At 36.0% G+C, this 19903-nt stretch overlaps 3 protein-coding genes across 3 annotated transcripts; 2 read left to right on the top strand and 1 right to left on the bottom strand.

Annotated features, from left to right (window-relative positions):
• The first annotated feature begins 32 nt into the window (after positions 1-32).
• Positions 33-4141, top strand: Tsp_05809 (conserved hypothetical protein). The gene is made up of 18 exons (XM_003380033.1): positions 33-82; positions 138-262; positions 336-401; positions 462-564; positions 647-910; positions 973-1075; positions 1148-1276; positions 1348-1512; positions 1677-1767; positions 1838-2211; positions 2312-2473; positions 2535-2693; positions 2807-2996; positions 3065-3175; positions 3222-3352; positions 3410-3702; positions 3766-3914; positions 3981-4141. The coding sequence occupies exons 1-18, from the start codon at positions 33-35 to the stop codon at positions 4139-4141; spliced, it is 2826 nt and encodes a 941-aa protein (XP_003380081.1).
• Positions 4142-4944: 803 nt separating this feature from the next.
• On the bottom strand, positions 4945-8913 carry Tsp_05810 (3-mercaptopyruvate sulfurtransferase). The gene is made up of 8 exons (XM_003380032.1): positions 8722-8913; positions 8448-8501; positions 8097-8409; positions 7829-7937; positions 7523-7763; positions 6563-6804; positions 5886-5931; positions 4945-5481 (listed from the first exon to the last, which is right to left on the bottom strand). The coding sequence occupies exons 1-8, from the start codon at positions 8911-8913 to the stop codon at positions 4945-4947; spliced, it is 1734 nt and encodes a 577-aa protein (XP_003380080.1).
• Positions 8914-17361: 8448 nt separating this feature from the next.
• On the top strand, positions 17362-19548 carry Tsp_05811 (tyrosine-protein phosphatase 10D). Its single transcript, XM_003380031.1, has 6 exons — positions 17362-17754; positions 17855-18025; positions 18096-18230; positions 18777-18899; positions 18994-19278; positions 19360-19548. Exons 1-6 carry the CDS (start codon positions 17362-17364, stop codon positions 19546-19548), a joined length of 1296 nt encoding a protein of 431 aa, XP_003380079.1.
• The last annotated feature ends 355 nt before the right edge of the window (positions 19549-19903 follow it).

Here is a 19903-nt window from a genome sequence, read left to right as displayed (position 1 = left end):
TGATTCGCTGTTTGTTGGGTTGCATACTTTTAATGCCTTCTGTTGATGCTCTTTATGAAGATCAAGCTGGAAAATTTGACTGGTAAAAGTTTGAAATGCAATTTTGTGGACTTTGTAATTTATAATTACATTGCTAGGCGGAAACAGCTACTCGGTTATCCAGTGATTTTGAAAGTGCAGCACCACAGGCGATCGCATTCTCCCGAATGTATGTTCATATATTCTGACCAAAATGCCCTGGGTCGAATTGATGTCAAATCTGGTAAATTGGGTATGTAGAAAAAAGAATTTTTGTTGTTTTGATAATGTATGTACAATTTACTTTTTTTATTAAGTATGGCGATTAGTTTTTGAAGCTGGCAGTCGAGGAACTGTTAATTATTTGCACATTTCAAGAAACGGTATGTTCACTGATTCGATGTTTATGTTTTTATTTATATTTATATGTTCATATGTTTTAGGGCTTTTTTCTGTCAGAAGTAATGGTACACTTATGGAAAAGTTCGACAGTGCAAATGGAGCTCTTTTGCGTGAAGCGGAACTGCAAAATTTACCATGCGAACTGTATGTATTTTTGCATCTTCGATTTTAATTATGTATTATTTTTTTATTGTTTCTTTAAAATATTGGTTGTATGTTATTGAAGGATAGATATTCGCGAATCTTCGGATACTGTTTTTATTCTTGCTTGTGACAAGCTGCATGCCTTCAATTTGGAAGGAAAGCAATTGTGGACAAGAAAATTGCACAATGAAACAAACATTCTTTGGCAAAATATTGGAATTGATTCGAAATCAGAGAATGTCCTTGTTGCGCTGGGTGACGGTAAAAGTGTGGAAGTTTTTGAAATAGATGCCGTCAACTCTGATGACCAACGCTTATTGTCAAAATTTGTTGCACCTTTTTTGAAGTAAAATTTTATACTAATTAATTTAAAAAAAATTTTTTTTAAACTTATGCTTATTTATTTAGAGCCAAACTGGTAGGTCATTTTATAATATACTGCTCTTCAAATGCTGGTTCGCTTCACGCGTACGATATAATTTCAGGTGAAGATACTGAACTTGCAGAAAAGGTACATATTTTGAAATTTTTTTCAAAATAATTCTTCCTCTTTAATGTTGAATTTAAATTTTTATACTGATAGGTTGAAATGATATCAGAAATTGATGCATTTTCGTCTAACTGTTTTTGCATTCGCACAGTTTCCGCTGTACGATGCTTTTATGAATCTATCAATGGAAAGTTTGTCGAACGAGTTGTTCGTGTTGTTAATGTAAAGTCAACACAATATTTTTTTTGTACTTTTAAAACGCTTTAAATTCATTTCCTTTTTGCTTAATGTAGGATTCGCTGATTTCTGGCGTTCAGCTGGTGTCATCGATGCTTGCTATTTGGGTAGTAGCTGATGATAATAATATTTCTGTCGACATATTTGATGAAAGTGGTGCACATCAAGGGAGCTTCAAAAGTCCCATTGATTCATCCATTTTGGCAGCTGATGTTATTCAGGTGTGTATGAATGATTTGTATTAAGTTGTTCGCAATAAGAAGTGATTTTCATAGTGAAAAAACTTTTTTAATTTCATTCCTACTGTAAGAATTCTCAAGATCAAATCTTGTTTTTTGGTTTGATTTTGCAAATCGTTTTTATTGTTTTGAATTTTAATATTCAGGTGCAGCTTTTAAAAGCGGATGAAAAAGGAAGTTATTTTTTGATTGTGATTTTAACTGAAGATCACACAATGTTGATGATGAAAGAGTCGGGTAAGTTTTATAATTTTGTATTTTATCAGTTTTTCATATGATTATTTGAATCGAACTATTGATTGTATAGGAGAAGTGATTTGGACACGTTACGAAGCATTGGCGAAAATTGCATCCGTGGAAATTGTAGATTTGCCCCTATCTGAAACAGAAACTCTCATTGAGCAAGAATTTTTGAACTTCGACGGCAAATACATGAAAATGTCGTTCGAATTTTCAAAAATAACAGATGAATTTTTAGGAAATATTTTGTACAACTTTGTGAAGCGCATTTTCAGTGAAATATTCCAACTTCAAACTTACATCGTACATTTATTCAGCGACGTATTCGGACTGGCGGATATCTTTGGCTTGCATTTATTACGAAATCGGACGAAAAATCGTCTCGAAAGGGATCAGTTTGGTCTTCACAAAATGATCGTCGCTTCTACAAGTTCAGGAACGGTAATATGAACTATTTTAAAATTTAAACTGTGTTAAATTAACAACATCAATATTGTTTACAATAATACTGTTTAAATCAGCATTGCTGCATATGCTGTAGATATTTGGAATTGACAGCTCACACGGGGATGTATTGTGGAAATTATACATCAGAGATGCAGTGCCTTTTACGCACAGTCAGATTTGGTTTCCAATATTCATTCAACGAACTACAGCTTTTTATCCTCATCCTGCTCAGTGTGCTGTTGTTATGAAGCACAAAGTATGATTTGTTTTTTTTTTCTTCTAATTTTCTTGTTGCATTATTTTTATTTCTGTTTTAGCATTCTGGAAATGCTTTAATTGTTACATTCAATCCAATTACAGGAGATGTATTTGATGAGATTTATTTAAATTTTACTGTGGATCAAGCATCGTTGCTTCCCTTTAAAGATGACAAACAAGCCAGCGTGTTGTTACTAATGGATAAAGAGAACGATCACGTATTGTATTATTTTTTGTTTTTTATTTTTTATATAATAATGATGAAGTTGTTGGCTTTGTGTAGGCTTACATTTTTTCCAATTCTGCTATTGATAAAAGTGTGCTATTGAAGAAACCGATTTCCGTGGTTAAATTAGATCGTAAAACTGGCGTTTGTAATGGTTTTCAACTGACCACTCTTGGCGATGAAGCTAATCGAATACCTCGTCTGCAACAATGGAATGTACAAAAAACATGGACGTTGAATTTTTTACCTGATTCCGATAGTGAAATTGTCGATTTTCAGATTAAATCTTTAGACGGTAAATTTTTTAAACGGTTTATGTATTTAAAATAGTCTTGTTTTTTTCTTTTGGTTTTGAAATTTCAGCTAAAGTACATTCTCAGGGAAGGGTGTTGGGTAATCGCAGCGTACTGTATAAATATCTGAATCCCAACTTGGGTGTGTCGTTGATTCGAACTGTTGACGATCGAGCGAAAGGTATTTGCTTTATTTATTATTTATTATACTTTTGTTTCAGTTTAAGGTGTAAAAATTGTTTCAGATGACATTACTGTGACGATTTTCGATGCCGTTGCGGGTAACATAATTTACGTTGCTAAACAGAAAAGATCGCTTGGCCCTTATCGATTGTTGTTGTGCGAAAATTGGATTATTGTAAATATTTCGTTTTTCTTTGTATTCTTGTTGTTATTTCATTCATACAATTTACAGTACACATTTTGGAATGAAAAATATCGACGAATGGAAATTAGTGTTGTCGAGATGTACGAAGGTGAGAGTCAGAGCGATCCGTTGTCCTTTAGCTCTTATCGACAACTGCAGCCGATTGTTTATCACCAGACATACATCTTTCCTCAGGGTTTGAGCGCGGTTGCGGTCAGTGAAACTGAAAAGGCCATTACTCCACGGTTTATTCTGTTGGCCATGCCGTTTGGGGGTGTGGTTGAAATTCCCAAAGCTTTTCTTGATCCAAGAAGAACAGTGAACATCACGCCTGAATTGAAGTCAGTTTTTAAATTTTTTTTTCTGTTTAATGTTGAGTAACTTTCCATTTCTGTTTTTTACAGAGAAGAAGGCGTGATTCCGTACACACCGGACCTTCCAATTGCTACGGATCACATCATCAATTATAATCAAACTTTGTTGAGCGTCCGCGGTATTCACACCGCACCGTCTGGAATGGAATCCACGTCGCTGGTTTTTATTTACGGATTGGGTAAATTGTTTTCTTCTTTATTTACTTTTAATAATATTCAAAAAATTTATTTATTTATTTATGCAGATTTGTTTTTTACACGAATTAATCCGGCTGGAACTTTCGACATTTTGAAAGAAGATTTTGACCATTGGTTGATCACAGTGGTGCTTCTTGGTTTGACTTGTGCGGCGGTGTTCAGTCGAAAGTTGGCCAAAAACAAAGAACTCAAACAAGCGTGGTGTTGAGCTGCTGAAAACAGTGCATTTTCTTTTTCTTGTTCAAATTATTTAGTTACTTCTACTATTTCGAGCTTATAATTTTCTGAAAGTATTTCATTTTCACTGTGTACTTACTTGAACAAAGCTAATAAAGTTGTTTATTTTATTCACACTTAAAAATTGATAATTATCATACGCTTCAAATGAATAAACCTTTTCTATTTGGATAAATGCGTCAATTTTAATAACATCACTGATAAACTCGAGCTTTTCAAGCTTGTAATCAATTTATCATTATAGCATTATCAATTTTCGAAGAAGTGGCTTCAATCACATTGTCAAAGCAACGCCCCCCCCCTGTTCAGGCTGATAATACTTTCTTTCATCATTTGTTATTTTCTTCATATTGCACATCAAAATTTAAAGTTTATGCAAAAATATTTAAATTTTGTAAATACAGTAGTATTAGTACTTGATTATTCAAAACAGTTACAGCAAATACGTAAGATTAGTTTTATTGGTACGAAGCGGTTCAACTGGCTGCCATTCATTCAATGAAGACTACTAAATATGGTAAGATATTCAAATATTTCTATTTGATATTAATACACAATTCAAATAAATATAATGTGCTCTACGGTGCTCTACTCTGTACTGAGTTGTATTAAGGTATGCTCATTACTAAGATAGAATTCACATTTCTACGCACCAAGTGGTGCTGTAATAATGTAAAGCGCTTTCTGAAAGTTAATCACGGTTTTTCGAACCAGGTTCGGTGACTGCATTGATAACAGTAAGGTGGATTGTCATCGCGACGTAACATTTTACCGCTAATCCACTTCAACATTCTCGGGATCTGCGCGTTGGGACCACTCCGTCCATGAACCTAAAACTATCAGAATTGCTGACCGTAAAATGTGCTGATTGAAATCTATAATAATACCATCGTAGAGCTTTATGTCTTTTTTTCCAAGAGTGCTCAGTAGTAGCAAAATGCCGCATGCTTGTATACCGCTGTTGCAACTGCAGATGACGCTTTTATGCAAATCTACACCAGCGTTTTCGAAAATGGAAATCAGTTTGTCTTTATCCAAGATTAGCTTTGAATCAGGATCAACCAGACGCGTCAAAGGAACATTGATAGCACCAGGAATGTGTCCACTGATGCCTGTTAAAAAGTGATGATGATTAGAAAATTCAAAATTTCTTTTTCCTCTAGTACTTGACATGGTAGTGTCTCCACGGAATAAATTCGGTGCACGACAGTCAATAATTTGCTGATCTTCTTCATCTAAGTTGTCTAATATTTCTTCATATGTTACAACCAAACTGCGCTGTTCGCGACATGTGTAATTTCTTTTCTCCACCTTAAATTAAATGGTGTATATAGATATTCTTTACATTATATTATGTTTAAATTTAAACAGCTTGAATTCTGTTTTGAGAAAGAATTGTAATATTTAGTGTAGTTTGGGCATTTTTACATGTTCACAGAGGGTAACAACAAAGAATTTGATGCAAAAAGTAGCATACTTCTGGCTGGTCTTTCGTTATGGGATTTTGCTCTTTCATCCAATTGAATAAACCTCCGTTGAGGACCGACACTGATTTATGGCCGAAATAACGAAAAGTAAACCACACTCTGGCGGCCAACTCCAAACTGGGAGCACTGGTACCCGAATCGTATACAACTAGATGATCGTCTGCTGTTATTCCTAGTTCGTTGCCAACATACCTACGTGAAAGGTTCACTTTTAAAATCTTTACATACAAAGAAGGCTTGAATAAGAAAATCAATCACTTTAATCGTAAATGGTCTGAAATATTCACATCTGTGGTTCAATGGGAAATACCATTTTTATTAAACTGCACTACAATGCCTAGAGAAGCTTCAGACATTCAGCGTGTAATTTGTTATCAGATTGATTGATTAATACATAAGGTATCTTATTGTTAAAAACTTATTATCAATCTAGCAACTATTTTCTTATTATTCAGTGTTTGCTAGAGAAAATTACACAAACACCTGAAAATTACCTTTCTACTGTAAATATTTACTTCCTGTTTTTTGTGATAAAAATAAAACTTCAGCAGCTGGAAAATAAAAGAAAAAAATACGCATTTTTATAATTTATTTCTAATATTATATATTCGTTTATGTGTAGGCAGTGTAATAATTATTCGACGATTTCATTTAAGTGGAAATAATTCTATTCTGAAAAAACAATTAAATCATAAAAAAGGTATTTGAAATTAAGTTAGCCCTAACTGCAAAGTATTTACGTAGAATTTATGCATTTGAAAAGCAGCTTCATATTCAATTTTCCATATATGCGCGTGCAGAATAAACTAGCACATGTGCTATGTGGAGGTCGCGTCCGCACAAAGAAGCACATTAAGCGCTAGAAAAAAAACAGGGGAATACTGATGACCTAATGAATGACCTACTTGGAGAAAAAATCGCTTTCCGGAAGCATGAAGTTGTATGGACTGTTCTTATTTTGACTTCGCTTCAAATCGAAGCAGACTGATTTTGGAATATGCTTTTCCGCATAATCGCCACATCCTTCTCTTGAAGCGTGTAAAATTCGCAGATTTTTCTCATTTGAATTCGCCAACTTTTCAGCAAGCCAAGAACTGTTTACTATTGTATGGTATGCTCTTCTTCGAATGGTCGAAATCAGCTGCATCTAAAAAATTGTTGAAAAAAAATTTTTTTAAGCCAAACAAAGCGAACAGTGAACTTGATTTTAATGAAATTTCAATACTGCGCGTCTTGCCAACAATTCACATTATTTTACTGTCCTATATCTGCCCATGCACAGTGATTAAGCAACATCAACTGCTGCAAATACAGTAGGCTGTGATCAATCGTGCACATTCGATTACGGTAACCACTGCAGAACTGGATCAGCTGTATTTATTAATAATTTTCATTTGTTGAATATTTTTTTTTATTACCGTCGAAATATCAGAAATTTCAAAAAATACATTTGAAAAATTACTAAGATGTGTGAACAAAATTTTAACTTTTAGTAAGCAAGTTGAACGAAATAATAAATAATAAAGCGTACAGCTCCAGCTGCAGGTAGTATTATTGCATTAAAGTACATGACAGTTGTTTGGACTGTTTACTGAACAAAACTGAACATCGAACTCTGATGATGGCGTTAAGGGCTTGCTTGCAAACAGGGAGAAGTTGTTCTTCATTCATCCAAGAATGTTATCTGATTGACTCCTTTCTTCAAATATCGTCGCATACGCTTGTACTGTCCAGATTCGGCCATTTTTTGTTTCTCTTCTGCATCTTTCTTTTGTTTCCAAACGGCAAATTTTTCTTTAATCCATAATTCTTTGTAAAGATAATCGTTCTTCTCGTTATCATTTATACACTAAACATTTACATACTTTACAACATGAACAATACAAAAAATGCGAACAGATCAAAATTACATCGAACTGTGCCTGCGACATGTTCATATATTTTCGTATTAGGTGCAGTTTCTCTTCAGTACCATATTCTTGTTTTTGGATGGTAAATTTCCAAAACCATCTAACATGAAACCGCAACCATCGATAAATGTACACTGGTAAAAGAATGATGCTTCCAGCTAATGTTGCAGATAGATTTGGCTTTTCGTAGCCTCCTCTGAAAAACAGAACTCTTTATTCCGTGAATATGAAAAAGCAGTTATTAGAACCGTCTCTTATAACCTTATATCAGCGAATTCACGAATCACGGCTATAATGATAGCTTCCTCTTCTTGGCGTAGCTCTTCCTTGAAAGCAAAATTCAAATGATAATTTTTATGAAAGTTTAAAGCTGGAGATGAATACTTTTTCTTTTCTTTTCTTTCCCGTTTTTGGAATATCGCTGAGAAAACCTCGCTCTTTAGCAATCTCTTTTGCCCGTAAGCGATACTTCGCTTGCGTTGACATATACTTCACAGCGTCTTCATATTTATGCCAAGAGCTGACATACTTGAAAAATGAAACTGTTCAAATAGGTATATTGTTATATTGTTAAATAAAACACTGAAACCTGGATTATAGAAATTAACAAAATTATGCCCAAAATGACAATCCTGACGTCCACTTTCGGTGTAACGCGATGTCTGTAATAATACCAATAGTGCCTGTACACTTCCTCTGAAGAAGGGAAAAATTGCTGTTAGTGCTATTTTAACAATAATGTGATCATGGTGAATTTGTACCAGGGTTGTCGAGCATGTAATCATAATTTTTTCTAGATTCTTCATCTTTAAGGGTCTAAAATGATAAGTATCCCAAAATGTCTGTAATGGCAATTATAAAAATTCGGAAAAATGATCACCTCGTATGCGACCGCAACTTCACGGAATTGTTCTTCGGCCTTCGCTTTCGCTTCCTGTAAAATGTTAAATAATGCAATGAAATAAATCAACTGAAAAGTAAAATCAACGGAATTTTCGTTAATATACCGCAGTTCGTTGGCGATCAGGATGCAACTTTCCAGCCAACTTTCTGTAGGCTTTAGAAATTTCACTCTAAACTTCTAACAAATGAAAACATTTTCTCAAAAAAATAAATTAAAAAAATAAGTGAAATACACTTTTAAATTTACTTACTTTTGTCGCATTGCGAGTTAAATTTAAAACTAAAACAGATACAAATAAAATGCGGAAGTTTATAATGAGGAAATGTACTTTACCATCGTAACAAATTCGTTCGCCGCAGTATAAACCCGGCAATAGTGCATTTATAGGATGGATAAGTATGAAGAGAATGAAGATTTTCAGCTGTTTCTTACGAAGGTTCATCAGCAGTAGTACTGTTTACTGAAATTTATTACAAATAAGGTAGGTTGCTGCGTAACGAATAAGACAAAATGAAAAACCTAATTCTTCGTGACGTGGCAATGTGTGACACTGGTACCGTAATGGTATTAACTCTTCATAGGTTAATAATTTTGTTCGGGAAGTTGTTTTCGAACATTCTCTTCCCAATTTTGAAACAGCCAATTGCAAACATTAAACATGCTATACATAGTGCATGGACGAATTTGTCGTTTCGATATTAAAACTTGAAAATCATATTGTATACCTACAAAAGTATCATATGTATTTTTAGCGATAAAATTTTTATTAATAATATTTTAATTTTGAAAATTAATATTTCATGTTTATCAAAAATTTATTATTATCATTCAACCCATTTGAAAAAGTAATTACAGAAAATCAGTAAATTATCTACTCTTCGCTATTCGCGAATCTATATTCTGTAAATGTTGAATAACAGACAAAAATTCAGAAATATTAAATTTAACGTTTGTCGATTTATTTAAATAATTTTTAAAATCCAGTGTTCAGTTTTACTGATACTGGGCATCCGGCGGAAATTTAAAAATTGAATTATCCTGGATGAAATTTTATTATAAAAATTATTATTTTTTAAATATATTAAATAAATAATGTCTTACGTTAGTTAGAGGTGTTCAATGCGAAACTCACTTCCGATGCACAGTAGGCAAAATATATTTGGCAAATGCTACTAAACGTGCTCGTTGCGTGGTAGATTATATTCAATTACACTGCACGGTATATTATCAAATAATGAACGTCACAACAAGATTGACTTTGTTTAGTCATGCAATGACGCAGTTATCTATTCTGTGAAGTGATCAGTTTTTATTCATTAATATATATTTTTTTTTCTTGTAGCGTCGTTCAAGCCTGCAAGTTAACCGGAAGTAGTACTATAGGTTGCCATTCATTCGGTAATTGGATGCCGTTTTTCCCGCGGAAGTCGAATTTGCGTTGTTTGTGTTAAATGGTTGAATTTCACGTAAGTTGTTCAGCAGTTTACATATTTAATAATATTGTAATGTTAAACGGCTTAATCATAGCATAATTGAGAAAATATAAGCAGGCTTGTAGTGAATAATTTAGGACAGGGTCTTATTGATTCGTAGTTTTCAACGAAATAAATTGAAATAAAAATACTGTTGATTATTAAGTTATCGTTGATCGTTCGGTGAGGTTATTTTTAAAGTGTAAATGATTTTTCTGTCTATTTGATTGTGTGTAATTAATTTGACTTGATTTGTTTCCAAAAGCTGTTTTATAATGTCTGTTGTTTGAATGGAATGAACAGAATGAATTTCCGCTAAGCGAGTAATAGGTAAGGTTAGTAGTGTGTAAGTATTGTTTTACTCTGCTTATAAAGTACATTTTCTTTGTTATTCATTTATTTATTACATTTCAATGCATACTTGCTTGCTGCTGCACTGATTATGCAATGTGCTTTTCAGTGTAATATCTATTATTGATTATTATACATATATATATGTATATATGTATATTTAATAATTTTTAATTAGTGATTTTATTTCATTACTGATGCATTATGTTGCCAAGTTTGAGCATTTATAATTTTGTTGTTATTGAAATTTTACTGTAATCTGCTGAATAATTTATCATCATTTAATTCATTTATTTAAAAAGTATTCAAATGGAATTTTTATATGAAAATGATGAAATTTATAATAAGTAACATTTATGAAAATGCAAACTAAGATAGATATTTGTTGTTTTTGGTTACGTGTTGCATGCCGTAATGTATTTTGAATTGGAATTCGTCTAGTTCTTAATAATGTGTAGTTTTCTACGAGAATTTTAAAGTAGAAGTTCCATTTTGATATTTAAAAACTAGTGATATTATTAACAGTATTATTTAAGCAGCGATAATTTCTTTTTGAGTTAAAATGAAATGAATATTATAAATCAAGGTGAATGCTGCATATGCATAATATATGTCAGAAAACGTAGAAATGGTGAAATTTATATGAAAATTATAATTTTCAAATATCACTTGAACATATTCTTCAGATCAATAAATGTCAACGCTATGATTAAGTGATTGATGCGATATGTTTAATTCGGCGAAAATCTTCATCTCTGATTTCGTGCAATATTTATTATATTAATTATTCGAGTTTATTTGTTTCAGTTTCGTTTGATTGGTTCAAAATTTGCATTTAGTTCATCTTTTTAAAATGTTTACTGTAGATTAAGTGGGGTTTGATTTTTGTGAAATTCAGGTGCGAAGTGTCATAAAGTGCAAAAAAAATCTTTTTGGTTGAACAGTTTTCCTGCCCGAGTCACGGAAAACGTAAAAAATAATTTTGTTATCACATGGGATACTTTAATGTAAAGAATTTTAATTTTGTTTTTTTTGTGAAGCAACTTTTTTGTTTTCACTAATTTAATGTACTGTATTGTTTTATTTTTGAAATAAATTTTTCAGATTGTTTGATTTGAATTGTTCGTAAAGTTGTTTCATTTGTACGATGAACATAATGTATAGTTATAGTTTTGTCACAGTCAGAGATTGTGATATTTTGAAATGTGTTGTTGCGCTTTGATGATAACCTAAATAAGCGAAGCTTTATCATGGGATGATCATTTTTCTCTGAGTTTATAGTGGAGAAAAAAACTACGCTGGGAAAATTATGGAAGAAATGGGGGGAGGGGGAAGATTTATTGTTGTTCAGTAATATAGCCAAGTGAACTACTGCTGCAAAGGCCATTTTGGCCTGTATTGTTGGCAGTTGTGGAACGGTTTGCGTGACCGAGAGGTGCACGGTCATTTCGAGTTGTACCGTGTGAAAGAAAGGTGGCTGCTTTTGTCCTGCCGGACGGTTTCACTCGAACCATTACTCTGTTGACTTTCCATTGTTAAATTGCTTTTTTCTCTCCTTTCACTGTGTACAACGGACAATTTGAAATTGAAGTACTTTTTTTTTAAAAGAAAAAATTTTGTTGTTGTTGTTGTGATTATTATCGAATTGTGTTATTTTTTTAAAGGTAGATTTTTGATCTGATTGGATTTCTCCAAGTTGTTGCTATTTTCTTTTTCACTTTTGCAAATGATGTTGCTTTCAATTTCAGCACTGATCATCCATCTATCTGGCATGTAGTCGATTGAATTCAGTGTGTTGAAGTAGAAGCGTTGTCGACGTTCGTTGAAGAAGCGAAAATCATATTCGTCGTATCGCTTTCCACTACGCTCACTTGTGAAAATGCTTTACTGGCTCATTCATTTTAATCTTTTAATATGTAAGGATTTGTTTGTTTGTTTGTTTGTAAGTTGCAAATTTTTTGGTTGATTTTTTTTCTAAATTGCATATAATTTTCAAAATATTTTTCGAATTATATTTAGTTATAAAATATTGAAAAGTTTGTATGTTGTGTGATGAGAGAATAATTTTGCGCATAGTTTTTTTTCTTGTCTTTAATTTCAGATGTAATTGGTCTCGCTGAATCGACTTACCGACTGAATGACTTTGCATCGTCTGAGAAGTTGATTCGAGATTTGCTTGATGATGAGGTAAGTAATAAGTTATGTTTTTTTTTAATTTTTAATGTTTATCTCTTCTCTAGCCGTACACTGTTAACGGGTATAGAATTAGGCGAAAAATTGGCGAAGAGGAGGAGGAGGAGTTGGAGGAGGATCATCATTTGAAACGTTTCGGCAACGGTCCTCCTCCGGCTGTCATTGAATCAAGCAAATGGGCATCTGAAGATGAGGTCGCTTTTGCGGTCGAGAAAGCGATCTACGAATTGGTCGATTATTATCTCGTCGAATGCTCTTGCCTGCGGATCGATGTGGAAAAGTGCCCCAAGCGTATGTTGAACATCAGCGATTCGAGAGAGACCCGTGTTGAATTTTCCGTAACCAACCTGCTGCCCGGCGAAGAGTACAACTGCACCGTACGTGCTTTCTATTCCAACATCACTCGACCGTCCACTTCATTTCTCATCATGACCGGTTAGTTTTTTTTCTTCTCTTTTTTTCCTTTTTTTAAATTTTATGATTATTTTTAAAAAAAAGAATTTTTTTTATTCGAGCAAAATTTCAGTATTTCCATGCGTATATTGAGTGCTGATCGATGATCGGCAGTTTGATTTGCAATTTTTATCTCGAATCAGAGAAGAAAAAAATTTATTTTTTTCCCTAATTACTTGCTGAAATGAATGGTTCTTTAAAAATTGTAAACTATATGTGCTCCAAAATATTCCATAGCCATAATATCACTCGAATTCTTTCCCACTGTTTTGTAACTGTTTTTATTAATTTCACTGTAAAAATGTACGTAAAATATTGCAACGCAACGCTCGTGAAATTTCTTTTCAATCAAAAAAAAAAGGAGAAATAATAATAATTTTAAAATGTAATGTGTATGTTTGAAAAGTTGAATTTTTATGATAATTTTTTGTTTTGCCAGTCCCACCTGCACCTCGAAATTTCAAAGTGATCAACAGCAGCGCGATGGCGTTTACTTTTCGTTGGGAAATGGCCGGTGTTCACAATGACAGTTTCGAAGTGACTGCCAACAACAGAACGGTATGTAAATTTATTGGAATCCTTATCGAAGGAGAGTAAATCGATTTATTATTTATCATATTGTTCTTTTATAGTATTGGACAGCTTCGCCGGAATTGATGCTTCGGGCAATATTTGGTCCTGGTCAGCGTGTTAACATTAGTGTGCGCAGTGTGCGTCAGGGTGTTGCTAGCCAAGCGGTCAGCCCATTTTTGCGTTATTCAACAATAATAAGTGAGAATAAGCTTTGTTTGTTTGCAATGTTTGATCATGTTTCCATTGGGCAGGCCCTTCGAAGCCGATTAGCTTGAAAATGGAACCGAGTTTCGCGAAACAGGCGTTTCGAGTGTACGTGGATTTGTCGGAATTGGTCGGCTACAGTAACGGGTGCGGCCTTCGCTATTCGGAAGGTTCCTCTTGGTCTGGAGCGCAGTTGCAGCCGTTGGAAGCGCATTCGCTGTTCAACGAATGCGTTTGGTTTTTGCCACTGGAACCCGGTCGTCGGTACATATTCCAAGTTTGGACTTCGGTGGACGGCGTGGTCGAAAGTGAACCGTACGAACAGTTGCTGACCGTCGCCCCGGCGCTTTACGCCAGTCGAATCGGTTTGGATTTGTCGACCACGACCAACAGTTTGCAAGTGAATTGGGATCGAGAAGCGGTGATCCAGGATCGAAAATTGCTCGGCTCGGATGCAGTTTTCAACGCGTCGTTGATGCTGGTGTCGTCGTCGATGGTCCAAGCCAGCAGAGAGGTGCCGATCTTTGGACCGCTGGACCAGCTGGATAATTTGGAACCGTCCGACGGTTTGACGTTTGGCAACTTGGTCGCCGGCGGATGCTACGAAGTGCAACTGTTCGCCAAAGCTGGCGGGGTGCAGAGTGAGGGATCGGCAATTCGAGCATTCGCCAGAACCGCCCCTCTGCAGTTGCGATTCCAATTGAAGAAAGCCACTGGGACATCGGCCAGCTTCTACACTGCATTGCCGCCCAATGTCACGTTGGACGAGACGTGCGAGTTGAGATTGTCGAACGACGGACGTTTGCGGGATGTTCGGGCGTCGGCCATTTTCCCACCAAATCTTCCAAAACAGCAGCACCAGTTGCGCATGCGACGCGTTGGTCAGGCGATCACGTTCGACTTGGATCGTCTGCGACCGTACAGTCATTACAATTTGACAGTGGAACAAGTGTGCGGCTCTTCGGAATTGTTGGACCCGTGCCCCCAGGCGCGAATTTTCCTTTCCAGTCTTACTTTTCGAACGGCCGAAGAATGTGAGTTGTGTGCAATTTGGATTTTCATTCAATTATTTATTTCTATTCTGATTTCAAGTACCTGGTCAAGTGGATCTGTTCAACGTCACTGTACTTGCTCCGTATTCGGCAAGCGTGACTTGGCTGGCACCGGAACATGCGAACGGCAAAATTATCGCCTACTTAATCACCATAACTCCTTCAGTAAAAAAAAATAATTTTCTCTTAATTTTCAAATAAATGTGCTATTTATTATTATTGTTCAAGAATACTGCCAAGGTGCCACTGTTTGAAACCCCTTGGAATCTGACCGTGCCTGCCGACGAAAGGACATTGTTGGTCAACAATCTGACCGGCGGTGGACAGTACAAATTTGACGTGCGTGCAATTAATGGAATTGGAATTGGTCCGTCGTTTGATGCAAGTTCAAATTCCCAAAATGTCATCATTACGCCAGTGTTGAGTGAGTTGTGTTGTCGAGTGAAATTTAAATTGAAATATTTATTACGTTTATCAAAAAATGACTATATAAAAATGATATATGTATATATATTGTTTGCGCAGATCCACCTGTACCATCAGGCACGCCGAGTATTGTTGCTAGTTCAATTCGACCGTCGGATTTTATGGTAAAGTTCAATTTGTCCATGTTCAGCACTCTGCACGGTTTGTTAGAGAAATACGCAATCATGGTGGCGGAAGGTGACGAGCCGGTCGACTTGAATACCACTCTGGTATGCATGCGTACATTTTTTTTCATTGACCAGTGGTATTTTGCAATTTGATTTTTCTTCAGTCGTGGCACGATGTGCAAAATAATGAAGTATGGCCGGTATACGTGGCTTTGGTGAAATCATTGCCGCCGGTGAAACGGTTCAGCGCCACACCGCTGACCGAAGTACTCGGCGTCGACGTCCACTGCCTCACGCTCAGCCCGACGTTGTTTCTGGCCAATTTTGGCAATCGCTTCTGCAACGGTCCACTTCGATCTGGTCGAAAATACAGAGTCAAACTTCGCGTTTACACGTCCCCTGACCATTACACCGACAGCGGCTATTCAGCTTTCGTTTATACAGGTAGGTAAATTGGACAAGAAATGTGTGAAATAATTATTTTTCCACATATCTGTAAAACAGTCGTCGGTGAAGTATAAATTATGGAAATGGCAGATGATGAGAGAAAAAAGCTGCGAGTTTATTTTTTGCTTGCCCATTAGCTAGCTAGGTGTTGCTGTTGTTGGAGAGCAAATTGAATTGTCCCGTGGGGAGAGAGAGAGAGAAATATTGTTATTTCAGTTTCTATTTTTCCAGCAAAATCCGCACTGCAGGCAACGTTTGTTTCAACGCTCGCATGCACACATACACATGGCCTGAACAGCAACAGCTGTTGTAATGTGAACAATTGTGTCGTGTCAACTTGCCCAGGAGCGACGTTTTTAGTTTCAACAACGGAAAAATAGCTTCTTTCACAATGTGTGTATGTGCGCGCAATGTTTCTTTTTTCTTCTTTTATTTAATGCATTTTGAATTGATGGGATAAAAAAATTTTCAGTTTATTTTAAAAGCTAGCTTAAAGTTTTAATTGCGTCGTCATTGGAAAAGAGACTGACCGGCGAAATTTGTTCAAAGCAGGTAAAAGACAACGTGAACGGTAGAGGGGTAGGGAGAGAGGGAGGACAAGAGGGGTAAAAAGAGGGGGGGGGGGGAGGGAGGCAGAAGTGACGAGGTAAAAGTAGGAAATTTTCAACGCTGCCGATAATAATTATGCAAAAAATGATCATTGCACATTGTGCCTTTTCGATTCAGTGCTTTAACTTTTTTTTGCCTTTAGCAGCAGTAAGATGAATAAATAAATGATGATGGTTGGTGAGGGTGCGATGCAGACGCGTCGTCGTTGCGCGGTTATTTTTGTCTGCCGAATTTTATCGAAAAATCACGTCGTCCAATCGAAACGCTTTCTTTTCAATTTTTCATCGCTTTATCTCTCTCCCTCTGACACCGATTACACAGGCGCACATGTATGATTGTTCCTGCTCACTCTTTTCGTTTTTCATTTTCTCTCACTGACGCTTTTCTGTGTGCTATTTTTTGCTTTGCTTTGCTTTGCTTGGTTTTTCTTCACTTTTCCCATTTGATGACTTCACTTTGAAAAGTATTTTTTAAAAACTGTTTATCTAAATATAATTTGAACTTTTTATATTATATGTATACATATATAATTGTGATTTCAACTTTTTCTCTCAGCTTAATCAGTTTTTTAAATGTGTTATTTTTCACTTTTAAAAAAGAAGCAAAGTAATGAAATGAAAGCCTCCCCGCGTGTACGGTTGTTGTATGCGCGTGCGCACACATCCGTGGGTGTGGATGAAACGCGTTGACGCGTTGTCTTGTCATTGTCTGCCGTGTAGGCGTACGAGTGGTGTTTGATTTTGAATTTTCTTTCACAGAAATACATACACACACACACACACATATATATATATATATAAATATGAATATGAATTGTAAGTGAATTTTCCATTTTACATCTGTTCTTATTGGTGGTTTTCGTTTTCCAGCTTACGAGACGTCGGTGTCGGTCGGTGTGATTTTGACAGTGGTGCTCGTGTTCACGGTGCTGATCATCGCGTTGATGGCGATGGCGGTTTTCGTGCGCAGGCGCCGTTTCAACTGGCCAACCGAGTGGGCGAAAATTCGCGCCAAACTGACCACTACCGCCGGTCAGTCGACCGACAAGCAGCCGGTCGGCGGGGGCACGCCCACTTCGGGCGCCAAAGGCGGAGGCAAGTCCAAATCCGTTGCCACGCCTTCACAAACCAAAGCCCAGACTCGGGTACGGTGGAAAGTGCCTGCTCGTTTGCCGGACAAGTCGACCAACGTCGGCACCAAATTGTTGAGTCCATTTTACAAGCCGACTGGACCAAGTTCGTTGGACGACACGCGTCCTGTGGATCAGGTTGATTTTGCCAGTCACGTTCGAGCGATGGGAGCCGATTCGGATTTTCTCTTTTCTGAAGAATTTGAAGTGAGCGAACAAAACCGAAATGCGCACTTATATATATATATTTATATTGTGCAACATTTATTTTCAATCTCTCCCCCTCCTTCTCTTTGTTTTTTAATAGGAATTAAAATCTGTCGGCAGAAATCAGTCCATGTCGGCCGCAGATTTACCCAGCAATCGATACAAAAATCGTTTTACCAACATTCTACCTTACGATCACAACCGGGTGAAGTTGATCGCCGTTGACGACGACGACCCAGGCTCCGATTACATCAATGCCAACTACATTTCCGTATGCGCACGAAAAATTTTTTTTATCACACTATATATATATATACTACATGTATTTGTTTCCACGTCAGGGATTCAACTCACCACGTGAATACATTGCCACGCAAGGTCCAATGTTGTCAACGCGTGGACATTTTTGGCGCATGGTCTGGGAACAGCACGTTGAAGCGATTGTCAATCTGACACGATGCATTGAAAAAGGACGAGTATGTTACTGTCTTTTTCTCTTCTCTATATTTTGTCTGCTTTGTAATTTCATTTCAACTTTTTTTTGAAATTGAAATTCCACTTTTCTGAATAGTTTTTTTTTCGAATATTTAAATTTATTTCTTTATTGGAAATGGTAAACGGGGAGGGGTGGGTGGGTTGGTATGCAAAAATTACAGCGGCTAAACAATAGTGAATGTGTGGCATGTTTTCAACTGAGCCAGACAATTGCACTGCAGACATTTTTCTCGTTGTCGGAAGTATCTTTTGTCTAAGCAGGAGGCAGCAGAGCATGAGGAGGGAGGATGTAGATGAAATTTTTAATTTCGAGGAAATTAAAGAATTCAACAATCAACCCCTATTGTATATATATTCTCATGAGATGATTGTTGAGCATCGTCGTCTTTTGCGCTTTTTCATATCGCTATGCTTTGGATGTTTCTTTTTTTCACTTCTATTCAGCACATTAATATATTGTTATGCAAAATGATTTGCAGGGATAAAAGTTTTTTTTTTGTAAAAATTGATGATTGATTTTTTATTAGGAAAAATGTGACCAATATTGGCCAAACTTAAGCAAGCCTCTCACGTCTGGCGATATTGAAGTTGTCCTGTTGAACGAAACGTGCTTTTTGAATTGGACATTGCGCGACCTGCTGATCCGTAAGGTATGAATTTGAAAAACAACAACAACAACAATGACAAATCTGAACGGACAGTAGTGTAATTTTAATATTTGTTAATGTTTTTCTTCCAACATAGGATGCACAAAGCCGACGTGTGAAACAGTTTCATTTCACTTCTTGGCCAGATTTTGGTGTTCCGGATCAGCCACAAATTTTGGTTGATTTTATCCGTGAATTCCGAAAACGGGTGCCAGTTGACGTTCATCCGGTAGTGGTCCACTGCAGTGCTGGCGTTGGACGTTCTGGCACTTTCATAGCGTTGGATCGCCTGCTGCAAGGTGTCGAACAAGGCGTTCCAATTGACGTGTACGGTACCGTGAGATCTTTGCGCAAAGAGCGCGTCTGGATGGTGCAGACCGAAGTAAAAATAATAATATAAATATTAGATTAATTGAATCTCAGTTTTTTTATTCATATATTGTTTGTTTTCTTTTATTTTTAGCAACAGTATGTGTTTATTCACCACTGCTTGTTGTGCGCTTTGGAAAGCAGCAATGTAGCGACCAACGTAGACGATATGTTTGCATTGTTGGATCGACATATAGAAATGCATCAGAACCCTGCCTTTCGAGATGACAGTGATGATGATGGTGACCAGGAAGCGACCGTCAACTGCGAATCCGGTGTTTAGTTTCAAGTTTCACAAACTTGGATAATAATATTTTTAAAAATATTTTCAATTTTTATCATCAGTTTGTTTCTTTGTTTTTTTTCCACCCGTTGAACGAACTTCTTTAGCCACTTAATGCACGTTACATACATACATACATATATATATATATATACTCTTTTGTTCACCTACATTTTTTTTAATCTTCTACTTTATTTTTTGTTCATTAGTCTCGGTTTTGCTCACGGCGAAAATATAATGCTACTCTTAATTTTTGCTTTCAATTTTTTTGTTTTCTTTTTCTTGCTGCCCAGAGTGTGAATAATTGCGCTTACATTCTATGTATTATTATTATTATTATTATTATTATTTATTC

Source organism: Trichinella spiralis (genome assembly GCF_000181795.1).
Source record: "Trichinella spiralis strain ISS 195 chromosome Unknown Scfld2, whole genome shotgun sequence".
NCBI classification, from domain to species: domain Eukaryota; kingdom Metazoa; phylum Nematoda; class Enoplea; order Trichinellida; family Trichinellidae; genus Trichinella; species Trichinella spiralis.
This window is presented reverse-complemented; position numbering and strand designations above follow the sequence as displayed.

What these genes read in the sequence shown, in the direction of transcription:
- Tsp_05810 (XM_003380032.1), bottom strand. Translation starts at nt 8,913, where the DNA reads ATGAACCTTCGTAAGAAACAGCTGAAAATCTTCATTCTCTTCATACTT. An exon ending in AAGTTGCGGTCGCATACGAG is followed by an intron (nt 8,410 to 8,447) that starts GTGATCATTTTT and finishes TTGCCATTACAG; the next exon opens with ACATTTTGGGATACTTATCA. An exon ending in TGAACAGTTTCATTTTTCAA is followed by an intron (nt 7,938 to 8,096) that starts GTATGTCAGCTC and finishes ATTCATCTCCAG; the next exon opens with CTTTAAACTTTCATAAAAAT.
- Tsp_05811 (XM_003380031.1), top strand. Translation starts at nt 17,362, where the DNA reads ATGGCGATGGCGGTTTTCGTGCGCAGGCGCCGTTTCAACTGGCCAACC. An exon ending in TCTTTTCTGAAGAATTTGAA is followed by an intron (nt 17,755 to 17,854) that starts GTGAGCGAACAA and finishes GTTTTTTAATAG; the next exon opens with GAATTAAAATCTGTCGGCAG. An exon ending in TCTGGATGGTGCAGACCGAA is followed by an intron (nt 19,279 to 19,359) that starts GTAAAAATAATA and finishes TTTTATTTTTAG; the next exon opens with CAACAGTATGTGTTTATTCA.
- Tsp_05809 (XM_003380033.1), top strand. Translation starts at nt 33, where the DNA reads ATGCCTTCTGTTGATGCTCTTTATGAAGATCAAGCTGGAAAATTTGAC. An exon ending in TCGAATTGATGTCAAATCTG is followed by an intron (nt 263 to 335) that starts GTAAATTGGGTA and finishes TTTTTTATTAAG; the next exon opens with TATGGCGATTAGTTTTTGAA. An exon ending in TGTTGACGATCGAGCGAAAG is followed by an intron (nt 3,176 to 3,221) that starts GTATTTGCTTTA and finishes TTTCAGTTTAAG; the next exon opens with GTGTAAAAATTGTTTCAGAT.